The sequence below is a fragment of the Paroedura picta genome, chromosome 6, assembly GCF_049243985.1.
Source record: "Paroedura picta isolate Pp20150507F chromosome 6, Ppicta_v3.0, whole genome shotgun sequence".
NCBI lineage: Eukaryota > Metazoa > Chordata > Lepidosauria > Squamata > Gekkonidae > Paroedura > Paroedura picta.
This window is the reverse complement of record NC_135374.1, coordinates 21,461,952-21,475,916: the sequence shown is the minus strand read 5'-3', so window position 1 is coordinate 21,475,916 and position 13,965 is coordinate 21,461,952. Positions and strand designations below refer to the sequence as shown.

Genomic DNA, 13,965 nt, shown 5'->3' with positions numbered 1-13,965 from the left:
TTTCAGAACGTTTTCTTTTTTGCAAGGACAAATTAGAAATTTGTCATAATACACTTACGTACTGAACTGAGCTCAGTGCTCCTTTCAGGAATACAGATGATGGTTGGAAATTTAACCTCTGTATTCCAAGGCAGATAAACCGCACACTCTGCTTCACACTTGCTATTAGCTTTTTCTGAGCCGCACACATTCTGCGCAACTAATAATTTATCATTGGCTAAAAATCTGGCGCAAAGACAATTGCTTAATTTAGAAAGTCTGTTGAAGAAAATATATGGAAACACTGCTGTTGTCATGCAAACTTAATATAGCCGCGAAAAGAAGAAAGGCAGATTACGGTTAAGATTTTAAAATTATTATTTGAAGGTTAAAATGCATCAAGGTCTTTGTAAATTATATTAAAACTTGAGAAAATGGCTTGTGCAAGGACCCAAAGCGAATGAGGGTCATCTTCAGTTTGGTTATCCTGTGTGTTCAGGAGAACCAGTTTGGTGTAGTGGTTAGAAGTGCAGACTTCTAATCTGTCATGCCGGGTTTGATTCTGCACTCCCCCACATGCAGCCAGCTGGGTGACCTTGGGCTCCCCACGGCACTGATAAAACTGTTCTGATCGGGCAGTGATATCAGGGCTCTCTCAGCCTCACCCACCTCACAGGGTGTCTGTTGTGGGGAGAGGAAAGGAAAGGTGACTGCAACCCGCTTTGAGCCTCCTTCGGGTAGAGAAAAGCAGTATATAAGAACCAACTCTTCTTTGTGTTAATATATTGTTTCCCTCTTGGAAATACAGCCACTTGAGCCTGGTTTTTCAAGGAGATGAGCTCTTCAATCCATTCCTTTTTTATCACCTTCTTAGTGGGTGGAAAAAAACTATTCCTCAAGTTATTTGTGCTTTTGCTGCAGGAGAAGAGGGGGACAGGCACCCCAAATTTTTCCCTAAGTAGGGCAAACGGTGTTTGGAAGTTTTTTTTCTGTAAGAAAGAGAAGATTGTCAGCATGGAAGCCAGTATGCTCTGGTACAGAAGGATGTAAAGATGGAGAATCTTTGTGAAGAAGGAGAATAGTGTAGGGAGAATCCTTGATTCTCTGGCTATTTCTACATTTGTCACCTCAGTTCCTTAGTAGATTTTCATTATTATAATTATTCATGTTTTATTAATGTCATTCAATTGACTAATCATTGCAGGTGTACTGATTGTAGTTTTCTGCTTTTTTCCCCCCTAGTTACAATTACCTCTACTGGAGAAAAAGGTAGGAATCTCTCCCTGTTTATATAAAATATATATATAGTTTTAAAACTGCTTTTGTTTTTCTGTCTGAGTCTTAAACTCATGTTGCTAAATCATCTGTATAACCTTATGTTCTGGGATTCTGTGAAGGGCCATTTTGCAAAACATAACTCTCCAAAACTTCTCCCATTCCATGATTTCTTTATGCCACTTACTGAGCATGTAATTCATTTCATGATCTCTCACTGTGTTCCTCCCTGCCTGTTTTCAAGAATTGCAAAGGGCTGTTGCTCATTATTTCTACCTATTACAATCCTATAAATATTGGAATGTGAGCACAGCTATGATACATTTTAAAGAGTGCACTACAGCAGGGGTAGTCAACCTGTGGTCCTCCAGATGTCCATGGACTACAATTCCCATGGGCTTAAGGGAATTGTAGTCCATGGATGTCTGGAGGACCACAGGCTGACTCCCCCTGCACTACAGGATCTGTTAAAAAAGATCAGTTTCGCTCATTAGACATGTCTTTGAGAAGCTGATGAATGAAAACTATTCCAGGGGAGTTGAATGGGCACGCCTTTGACCTGGGGTAGTAAAACTGCGGCCCTCCAGATGTCCATGGACTACAATTCCCAGGAGCCCCTGCCAGCGTTTGACTACCCCTGCCTTTGACTACCCCTGCCTTTGACCATTGGCCAGATGACAGTGTGAATCTTTATAACTGCTGCTATTACATGTGAGATGAGAAATGGGAACATGATTGGTTAGTTTTTGCAACAGAGGGTTTCTGCTGGAAACTGCCCACCTGCACTGCCTCCTTCCCTGGTATTTTATTGCCCTATTATGACAAATCGGGGAAATTATTAAATTTAGAAAATTGTTACCAGGGTCTTCATAAGGTGACTATTGAAATGTACCTATTTTCCTTGAAGGTCTATAACTGATCACTGGTGTGGAGCAGCAGCAGTTCTGCCTAATTAGTATGCCTTTCTCTTCAAAATGTCAACCTTTCTCTAGTTATTGCTTTTGCATGAATTCCAAACTGCTTCAAACCCATTTCTCCACAGAACTTAATAGGTTGAATCTAGCAGTCCCGTCAGCAGGAAGTGTTGCTGGGCACAGATCTTCCCACCCCCAGCAGTCCTTTCTGGCCCTGTGAAGGTTTGTTCCTGGAGTCAAGACCTGCATGAAGTAATAGCCATGCAAGTTCGGAGGTGGCCGTGGAGAGGAAGATTGCTTCTTCTGCTGATGGAAAAGGAGGATGGGAGCGTCCCATTCCTCATTGCAGTTTCTCCGTCCGTATGGTTATTACTTCAGGCAGGTCCTGTGACCCCACGAATAAGCTTTTCCAGAGCCAGGAAGACCTGCAGTACTTGTGCTGCATCCAGCCTTATACTTCTTCTTTGTAGGTCTGATTTGTTATGGTTTTCCTAACAATCCTGGGAACTTTATTTTGGTGAGAATGCTGAGAATGGTCTCACTGACAATGAGACCCCTAATCCCCCATTCAGATTTACACAGCTGAGGGTAATAAAACTTATTGTAAACAACATTTGTGGTGTGGATATGCTCCCGAGTGTTCTAACTGTTTCCTCTTTATAGTGCCTTTATTATATTAGTTGGGAACGTTTCCAGAGCACTTTTCATAAAATAACAGAGTTGGAAGGGACCTCCTGGGTCCCTAGTAAGAAGCTATCCCTCTTCACAGTATACCATTCTCACTACACCACAGCTCTAATTTTGCTACTTGCAGGGTTTTTTTTTTTTTTTTTCATCCTTCCTTGTGATTTCTGTTGTTTTGGTCATCTTCATTGTTTTGCCTTTCCTGTTGAGTGCTTCAGTGTTGCTCATACCTGGTCTGCTTGGTTTCTTCCTATTTCATGCTTCCTCGTCTGTATTTTTGGCATAACGCTTCCCATAGAACAGTCTGTTCCACATCCTGTATATTAAGGTTCTTCGTTTGAAAACCAAGCAACAGACTAATAAAGGATCAGGATTCTGTGTAAGAGAGGCTCACATGTTATACAGGATCCTAGGAGTACAGTTTCAGAATTCCTCTCCATGGAAGAAGCAGCTTAAGGCAGGATGCTGCTAGGGAAAAACACATAAATGCTACTGCTAAAACAAAATTACCTGGGATTCATGTACCTGAAGGACTCTCTCTCACCCTGTGGACCTACATGCCAATTAAGATGTGCCCAACAGGCACATGCATCTGTCTGTCAGTGATTGCAGCCCAGACTTTCTTGGTCATAGCACCTGTTCTAAGGGATGGGTTTCCACAGGAGACACATAAGGCAGCCTTTCTATGGCTTTTTCAGGCCTGGAAGTCGTTCTTGATTTGGTGGCTTTTCGGTTTCAGACTGTTTTCATGGGCCTATGAAGTGCCCTTTATTCTGTTGGACCCTTGTTAACCTTCCAGTCAGGTTTTTAACAGACATTTTAAGTAAATAAATATTTTTATAGGTTGCTTTATAAATGATTAATCTTAAGGACTGCATTAATAGTGGAAAAGTGGTGCATGAATCTTAAATAAATGAATCTCGGTTCTAGATTAAGATTTAACTTTTTAAAATTGGAGACTACTTTCAGACCCTGGCATTCTGAATACATGTTTGACAATGAACTCTGAATTTACGTTGGACTCCAAAAACTCAGCTTTGGTGACCCCCCCACCCCCCGTTTTTTGAAAAGCAAAATTGTCAGATTCTGGGGGCAAATCCGGCAAGATCCTGCAGGGTTCCTTTCCTTCTGGGGAGCTTCTCAGCAGGTCTCATTTAGCCACAGGGGAGGGGTGCGTGACTGTACCCTAGTGTCTCTGCCTTGCAGGCTCCAGGGCGCTCTCCAGTTGTCTCTGGGCTGCAACCACACTCTTCTTCCCTGGCTGTCACTTTCACTGTTAAAGTCCCTCCCATAGGGTGGAGCCTCCCTGGAGTCACCAGTTCTACCTCCATGGGGCCAGGCTCGCACAACTGACACTTTCTCCATCCACTGGGACATCAGTGCCCTGGCTCCCTCCACCACCCTCCAATCTCCCCATGGTGGGGCTGCCAGGCATATTCCATCACTGTGGGAGGGTCTTCCTTCATCAGTCCCACTTGTGATGAGTGCAGGGGAGAGGAAGCCGCCCCCAGGCAGAAATTTCCTATAAATTAGCATTTGTAGTTTTATCACTGGGTGATCCAGTGTGTGTAGGTAGCTTTTAGAGCAAATCGAGTTCTATACATTTAATAGGATGTCTTCTAAAACATACTTCCTTTTCAGCTTGGAAAAATAGAACAGTTTCTCTATCATATGAAAAGACAACAGAAAAAAATAACAATAAACATTCATGTTAGAAAAAGTGTTTCTTGACACCTTCTCTTCTCCCCCCACCTCATATCGGTTAGCAATAGAAAGTACATTATGCAATTATAAGATTTGAGGTGCATTGCTGCAGCTCTTCAATACTGATAGAATAACAATCCTGCCCCATTAACTTCTTAATTAGCTTAAATCAGACACGTGTCTTCAGAAAACCCAAGTTGAACTAGACTAATGGAGGAACAGCAAGACAGATGACTAAGACCAAAAGCAACTAGGTGAACTTGGCAGTCTTGTAAATTAAGTTGAGTAGAGAGAGCTTTTCACCAAGACACAAGTTTAGTGCTGCTTGAGGGCATTACCCATCAATCTACTATGCTTATGCAAGTCTCCTATGCACAGGCTTTTTGACCCTGAGATCGCAGCGCAACACAGTCCAGAGGCTGTGCTGTGATCACTAAAGCTGCCCTGTTCTGACTAGGAATTATTACAGCTGCTGCAACTGGCCACAACAGTAGCACCTCTGCAACAGGGTGGCCAGGCTTTGCTAGAAGTCGGCCACCTAGGATGGTTCTAGTAACGTGTTTGTTGCGTTTGTGTGTGTGTTTCACCAGTGTGGGGCAAACCATGCTTGTGATCTATGTTCTTAATTTCTATGGCATTTAGCCCCTTTTAGCGTGTTTGAAGAGCTGGTTTTTTTGTACCCCGCTTTTTACTACCCAAAGGAGTCTCGAAACAATTTACAACCGCCTTTTCTTTCTCTCCCTACAACAGACACCCTGTGAGGTAGGTGAGGCTGAGAGAGCTCTGAGAGAACTGTGGATGCACGTGGAGGAATGGAGAATCAAACGTGGCTCTCCAGATTAGAGACCGCCACTCTTAACCATTACACCACTCTGGCTCACAGCGTCCTACAATTTTGCAAGGAAGAAAGTGTATAACAACAATGGCTTTACAGTGTGATCCTAAACATTAATCACACCCTCCAAGCCCATTGATTTTGCTCTGTTGAGGATTGCTTTAATCCTCTGCACAGAATTGCAGTGTAAAATACATCAATGTAAATCTTCATCCAGTTGTAACTTGATATAGTGCCTGTTTTAATAATAGCCTTACAACTATATAGTAAACTAAATGTACAGTAATATAATTGTATTCCACAGTACTAGTGCTTAAATATGAATTGGCGTTGCTCCATTCAGATAGAAAAGGTCTTCAAGTTGTTGGAAGTCTGCAATCTTTTCCTTTGGTCTAACATTGAGATGATATCCGTTCCTTTTATGATTATTACTAGATTCAAAGCCCATCCCTAAGGACGGGCTTTGAAGGGCCCTCCTGCCGGCCGCTGCAGCTGACTGCCCTTCCCAGGGAAACCATCCCTGCCCGCCACCCTCCTTGGTGACGTCCCGGCTTGCCCAGGCGGCGGCAAGGCCAGGGGCTGGACTGACTGGCCACTTATAGCGGTCAGTCTGGATTCTGGCGACAGCTCTGGCTTCTGCTGGTGAGGGCCCAATTGGACGGTGCTTTGCGCCTTCCGATTGGCCCCTCACCTGGACTGGCCCCGCCCACTCTCCACCCACTTACCCTTTAACGAAATATGAAGGTGGAAAGATTTGGGACCATATGGCTTCTACATATTGATAATCCCTAGCTGCTGAAGTTAGTTATCTATGTCTAGAAAATGAAGTTAGCTAGGACTAGAAAAAGAAGAAGAGTTTGTTTTTATACCCTGCTGTTCTCTACCAGAAGGAATCTCAAAGTGGCCTTCCTCTCTCCACAACAGGCAGCCTGTGAGGTAGGTAGGGCTGAGAAATCCCTGATGATATTGCTCTGTGAGAACAGCACTATTAGGGCAGTGATGAGCTCAAGGTCACCCAGCTGGCTGCATGTGGAGGGGATTCAAACCTGGCTCGCCACATAAGAAGCCGCCACTCTTAACCACTACACCACGGTGGCTCTATTAATCAGAGATCACCTATAAGCAAATTCTTTAACAAATGACGTAGATTCCCCTTCTCAGGTTTATTGTGCTATTTATACCACAATCCAGATTGTATTTCATTGTTTATTGAATGTTCCATCTTGTTGATTATATTGATTCACTCGGTGTAACCTATCTTGGGTCCCAGTGAGAAAGATGGGCTATAAATAACATATGTATGTACATAATAAATAAGTAAATACTATAGAGCTCATTTCTCCTTTTTACCAAATAAATTTAGCAATGTGGGTTGCAAGCAGCTATTTTGTGCCTGAAAAGTAGTTTTGTTGGGGGAGTTGCTTCAACTTGAAATACTCCTGGTCCTCTCTGTTGCAGTCATTAGACTAGGCTTTCTCAGCTTTTTTACCTTTGAGAAACCCCAGAAATGGCACGATCGTGCAGAATATAGTTGGGAAGCATAGCTGGATACACACCAACTCAGATCCCCTTCCCTTCCCACCCTTGGCCCATCATTGGCCATTGTGGGGGGATCAGCATTTCCATATATGGTCATATCGCCTGGTAAATACTTTAAAAATATATAAAATAATTAATTCCCGCCCATTCAGGAAACCCTATCAAGAACCTCCAGGGTTTCATGAAATTCTGGTGCAGAAAGACTAAATCAGACACTAGTTTCTCTCTTGAGCATACTAACCTTTTAGTGTATTATGGCTCCCTCTCGTTTAGCCGGTGCAGATGTTTGTGCAATGAGTGTCAACCGTCTTCTAAATTCATAATCAGGATATAGAGGTTAACATGTGCTTTCCTTCTCTGCTGGAAGGAAATAAGGGATGAAATACCTGAAATGTTAGCAAAACACGTCTCTTTGAATGGAAGGTCGGGAGGCAAATTGACACTGCGAAGGCTCTGGCACATGATCCCTTTTTCTGATCTTTTCATATTGATAATAATGCAAAGAGATTTTAGAGAGATCTCAGAAGAAAAGACGTGACAAGAAAGTTAGAAGTGTGTGCAAGGAAACAGAAGGATATGGGCATATTAGGTTAGAAGCAGATCACAGATGCAACTGTGCAGTCACAAAGGGACTATAAGGGAAGGGGAGAAACAGGATTAGCAGAGAAGTAAGAAGAACTGCACTTCTGGAAAACAGATTGAAGTGGGGTAGGGTTGTGTGCTTTGGTGCAGTTAGGACATCTTGGCAATCACCAAAGCCCGAGGCGGCCAGCACCACGGAGAGGAGGGATGGCGGCAGCCGCTACACACAGGAGCATAGCTCTGTGCCTGTGTGCAGCTGGCATGCTGCCACCACTCCTCCTCTCCACCGTGCTGGTCTCCTTACGTGCCACTTCCAGCTTTGGTGATTGCTGAGGCGGCCGAAACACACAATCCTGAACTGGGGTGTGATCAACGGTGTCCTGGATGAAAGAGCTATTAGCTTATTCATATCTGTGAAGATTGTAAAATGTGTTAAAGGTATTAGAACCTTTAATACCAGGATAGGTTTATTTTTAAACCCTCCAGGTTTCCCATTTCCAAGTGTGTTAGGCTTTCTTTGCTTTCTTTTTTAAGGGCATAATAAATAGTTGTGTTCTGCATCCTAAACCATTGCATTTTTGGTTTGTTGTTTTTGCTCTTTTTTAGCTGTACTCACTGAAACCTTATTTGTATTTTATTTTTATTGCAGTTGTCTACCTTGTGGTTTTTCATCTGTCGTTTGTCATGTTTGTGTGGTCCTATTGGAAGACAATTTTTACATCTCCCGCCTCCCCTTCCAATGAGGTAAATGTCAACACTGGCAAAATTACACCACTTTTGCTATTGAACCACTTTTGCTACTTATGCTTGCCTTAAAAGTATAATATCACTTTATTTTTTAATTCCCCTTCAGTAACTAACATAGTATACAGCTTGTGTACAAGTTATCAGATTATTTTATAAAGCTACCATGTTACTTCGGCTCACTGTGATTTCATTAATTTGAATGTTAGTTGTTCAGATATTCCAGATGAAGTAATCAGAAAATACATTCAGATATATGATTTTGAAATGTAGTCCTGTTACTTAAATTTATAATCCTCTTCTTTGACTCAGTAGATACTTATGTCTATATTTTAATTATTTTTGCATTACTATTAAAACCTAGTCTGGTACTTGTTTAGGAGCTGCTTTTGTTGTAAACAGACTGCCCAAATCACCCCAGTAACAAACAAAGGCCATAATTTTGTTACAATTCATGCTGAGAGCATATGTCATACTTTTAAAAAGGCAATTTGCAAGGATAACCAAGTGAACTTCTTAGAGTTGTATCTTTGTTTTCCTGTTCCTGGATTCCACAGGCAGCTGCATCTCTCTTATAATATTTAATGTACCATCAGGTGAATATTTCAAAAAATCCAAGGAAGCTCTGTCATAGCTAGTGTGGAATGTGTAGTTAAAGTTTTGGACAAGGCCTGAGTACAAATTCCAATCATTATGATACTTATTGGGTGAGTCTGGGCCAGACATTCTCTCGTAGCTTAACCTACCTCACAGGGTTGTTGTGACAATAAAATGGATGATCCTGTCTACCTCCCTGATATCCTAGAATAAAGGTAGGATAAACATGTACTAAAATAAATACTGGCAATATATGTGTTCAGAGTTAGCATAGTGTCACCTCAGATTTATGCTGAGCAGTGTGGGACATATTTGCCCATCCCAACACATTTAAATAATCAGCATGCAGAGCAGATCCAGAATCACATTCTCTGGAAATAATACTGCAATATTTATTTAAAGCATTTTAATGGTACCTATTAACTCAGCTTGAGGCTCCTCAAGGTGCCAACCAATCAACACTGTTAAAACAAGCTTTTATTTATTTATTTATTTATTTATTTATTTATTTATTTATTTATTTATTTATTTATTTATTTATTTATTTATATGCTGCCCTCCCTGCAGGCTCAGGGCAGTTTACATGAAACAGGAACGGTACAGGTAATTCCGTTTGTAGTAATAATGTGGTGATAACAATAAACAATGATATAGTAATAACAATAAACAACATGATCGCACGATGGAATACTGGGAAGAACATTAAATCAACTCGTACTAATGACCCAGTGGGTTGAGCAGATATTGCAGTGATCGTCATAGAAGGGAGGCTTGAGGGCCAATGGGAAGTGGTGGTTCAGCCCAGCCTCAACCAAATGCCTGGTGAAGGAGCTCTCTTTTGCAGGCCCTGCAGAGTCCCAAATTAAAAGCAACAATTAAGAATATGTGAAGGGAGGTCTATAAGAGAATGCCATGTGGAATAGATAAATCTTCACTGCTGGTGGAAGACAGTTCTAGAGAAGGACAGACAAATCTTCCTTTCTTGAACAAAATAGCTTATTAAAATGTGGGTTTTGTGAGAGAGGCAACATGTTTGCTATAGTTTCAGCATTATGTTTTTGAAAATACTGCTGTATTCTTAAGGATTCAAAACAATTTTTTTCATAGGTCCTTCCACTCAGCAGGGCAAGTCTGGTTTTTCTGTCACACTGAAAAGTTAGGCTGTAGCAGATTTTATCAGCTGACCATGTTTGTCGTTAATTTAATTATTTCATCCCAGAAAAAGGTAGGAGGAATTGAGGAATATTGTCTAGCCAGGATTACGTGTCGAACACGTGAAGCTGCCTTATACTAAATCAGGCCTTTGGTCCATTAAAGACAGCATTGGCTACTCAGAGTAGTAGTTCCTCTTTAGGGTCTGTTGTAGAGGTTTTTCACATTACATCATCTTTTAAACTGGAGATGATGAGGAATTGGACCTGGGATCTTTTGCATGCCATGCAGATGCTCTGTCTCTGAGACAAGACCTACCCCATATTGTCCATGCTTCCCTCCCCCCCCCCAAAATATTTAGATTTTGTGTCCATGAAGTTAAGAGATCATTGGTGGCTTTCATCCCTTATTTAAGTTGAAGCAGCACTTAGGCACTTCTGCCTGGATGGGAAACTGCTTTTTAGTACCCCCGTGACTCAGGACGCCTTCCACCTCCAAGTGAGAACAGGCCATTGGACTTATTAGGATTCTTCCTGCCACTTGGAAGTATGAAGGGCAATCCTGCCTTGCTCACTGTTCCTAGGGAGTTAGTTTGTGTGACTGGATCTGAATTTCTTGGTTGAATACCTGTCTGGCCTCAGTCTCTATGTTTCTGATTGTAGGGATCTTGATGGAAAAATCCAGTAGAAGCGTAAGCTTTTGAAATAATATAAATTTAAGCAGAAACCTTGTAGTACCTTTTTAATTAAAGATCAAAATACATTTGGGTGGTACTTTAAAGACCAGAGGTATAACCTTTTCTTCCTTGCTTTGATTATCCTTTTACTTACAGCTTTGTATTAGAGGAAATTTGTCCTCAAGTTGACTATCAAATAGCAAATGTAGACTTTCCCAATGTAATAGAATACATTTCCAGTTTATTTAAAATGCAGTTATTGTGTAAGGCAGCATCCTGTGACCAAAGTGTCATAGTAACAAAGACAGACAATTAGTATTGTGTGAAGGGTCAAAAATAACTGTTTTCTCAATTTTACTTAGAAGCTGTTTTCAAGGTTGCCTGAAATAGTATTTGTTTTTCCTGGTTTGTAGGTTTGTGGTTCTTTGACCATAATGTAGGATCTTGTTGAGCAGAACTTTCTTATGTTCTGTTCTGTGCTTAGAGGTAGATAAATCAGTATATTGCAGCATAAATTAGTATATTTTGGTTGCCATTTAATATTTCCAGTGGTTGAACTTTCACTTCTTGTAGATGACTTTGCTTGCTCTTGAACTTACAAGCAAGTTGATAGAAAACACTTGAGTGTCTTTTTTCCCCTTTCATGGAGATAAATCACAATGAAAGCTTCACCTGCTGCTTGTTTGTGTGTCAAGCTGCTATTACAGGCATATGTGCAAAGAATTTTTAAAAATGTGATGAGCTGCTAATAAGACTGGATCTAAATACCACTGTACTCATGTTATGAGGCAAATATAATTGTTACATACTGTGCTGATGTTCCGTATATCTATAGATGGTGTCATATGAAGACAAACATAAATAATGTTTAAATACATGAATATAACAGTCTGATGGCCTTTAATACATTAAACCATACCCAGGGTTGACCATAAATGGGAAAGTGTAATACTTCTATTTTGAGTGAGAGATAGAATCATAGAATCAGATAATTGGAAGGGGCCATACAGGCCATCTAGTACAACTCTCTGCTCAACACAGGATCAGCCCAAAGCATCCCAAGAAAAGTATGTATCCAACCTTTGCTTGAAGACTGCCAGTGAGTGATTATGAAGGGAAGCTTTGACTTACCCTTTTTCAGAGCAACAACACACTTTATGTATGATCGCTGCATACATACCTGTGTTATGCTGTTGTTTCCCTGTGGGTGGTATAGAAGAAGAAGAAAAGAGTTGGTTCTTATATGCTGCTTTTCTCTACCCAAAGGAGTCTCAGGCTTACATGCGCCTTCCCTTTTCCCTCCCCACAACAGACATCCTATGAGGTAGGTGAGGCTGAGTGAGCCCTGATATTACTGAAGAAGAGTTGGTTCTTATATGCTGCTTTTCTCTCCCCGAAGGAGTCTCAATGCAGCTTACATTCACCTTCCCTTTCCTCTCCCCACAACAGGCACCCTGTGAGGTGGGTGGGACTGAGAGAGCCCTGATATTCCTGCTTGGTCAGAACAGCTTTATCAGTGCTGTGGCGAGCCCAAGGTCACCCAGCTGGTTGCATGTGGGGGACCAGGGAATCAAACCCAGCTCGCCAGATTAGAAGTCTACACTCCTAACCACAACCCCAAGCTTGTACACACATGACTTGCTAAAAAGGGCCTGGTGTAGAAGAGTGGTTGGAAGATTCATGCTCTAGTGAATCATTCAGCCTTGCTCACTGCAGAACAGGTCCTGGAGGATGTCTGTTGTCCTCAGAGAACATGTCTCCTACTTTCTAAAGGTGAAGATAAAATATCCAGTTGCCTATTAAACTCCCAGCCCTGGTTAGCTGAAGCCTTGTGCCTGTGCTATGCTGTTTGCTGCCCGCTTTTCATATGCCCATTATGCACTGAGTGGAAGGTCCGCGTTCGGGGTGGAATGGCGGTGGCTAAAATCACCAATTATGCACACTGCAGGCAGCAACCGGGCGCAAAGTCAACCTAACACAGTCGAAAAAGCCGCGTTAGCAAGATGCGGAAGAAAGTGGAGCTTCCCAGGACTAGGGCGCAACCAGAAGCGGCTCCGGAGTAGCTGCATGCATAACTCTGGGTTTTGCCGCCATTGCATTCCGTCCTGTGCGTAAGCGGTTTGCTTCGCTGCTTCCTCCTCCACGTTCTCCATGCTGCCGTTTCAGCGGCTGTGCATAATAGGCCATAGTGGGACATGCACAAAACCCTATCCTTGCCAATGCTGAGAGATGGTTCCAACTCCTAATATTTCTCTGCAAAACGTCTCTAACATTGATTGTGGCACTTTCCTCCCCCCCTCCCCCAAATGCCCACTTCTGACTCTAAGTGGGTCCAAATGAGCCATCACAGAACCATTTAATGCTTATATAGCCATTAAAATGACAAAGTGTAGTGACAAACTAGCTCTGTGGACAATGAGATGTCTGGCTCCTAGAAGACAGGTTTCAATCAGAATTGTTTGCCCCCCCCCTTCTTTTGTATATCTCATGTTGTCCTGGAAACTAGATAGGAGGATGAAGCAGTGAAAGCACAAGCCGCATGACGCAGAGTGTTTGTATGCCGCTCCCGGGAAATGGGTGGAGGAAAAGCACCAGTAATGCTGACGCCCTACCTATGCTCCCTAGCTGTAGTTTTTTCTTTGGGTTTATACAAGTCCCCTTTGCTTTCCAACTCTCCTCCACTTCAAAAACTGCTTGCTGTATGTAAATGGCTGGCAGGGTATTCTTTTTTTAAATCTATGGCAGTTCTAAAGGTCTTTTAAAACATTTTTAGTGTCTCCTGTACATTTCAGCTGGGTGCTTTAATACACTCTATGATTGTGCGTTGCTTAAACTGGTTTTTAACATGGAAATAATTCTTCTGCCCTCTTCTTCAGTTCTGTTTATCCAAATCTGATAAAGAGCAATATGAAAAGGAAGAAAGACCAGAATCCCAACAGGAAATTCTGAGAAGAGCTGCTAAAGACCTTCCCATTTATACCACAACAGCATCAAGAGGTAAACAGTCTGATCATTGCCAAAGCTTTTTATGATTACAGTGACTCATAACACTTGACTGTGTTGTATCATAAAGTTCTTCTGTTTGGTTTTAGCCTGTCTCTTTACAAACAAGCCATAGATAAATTCTCTAAAATGAAACCAACGACAATTTGGTCTGGATATTAATTGCATTGTCAGGTTGCAGCTGCATTTTATCTGTAGCAGTACTATGCATGCACACACAGTGTTGTGTATTCCTGTTGTGGCAGTGCAGCTGGATTAGGCCTATATTATATTAATGTTTA

At 41.9% G+C, this 13,965-nt stretch overlaps 1 protein-coding gene across 2 annotated transcripts in view; it reads left to right on the top strand.

Annotated features, from left to right (window-relative positions):
- The window catches only part of ZDHHC20 (zDHHC palmitoyltransferase 20), a 53,150-nt gene that overhangs the window by 16,377 nt on the left and 22,808 nt on the right, over positions 1-13,965 (top strand). For both annotated transcript variants that reach the window (XM_077341682.1, XM_077341683.1), the window contains exons 2-4: positions 1,222-1,248; positions 8,162-8,256; positions 13,558-13,678. In XM_077341682.1, coding sequence (XP_077197797.1) covers positions 1,222-1,248; positions 8,162-8,256; positions 13,558-13,678 — 243 coding nt within the window. The remainder of the gene's footprint in view (positions 1-1,221; positions 1,249-8,161; positions 8,257-13,557; positions 13,679-13,965) is intronic.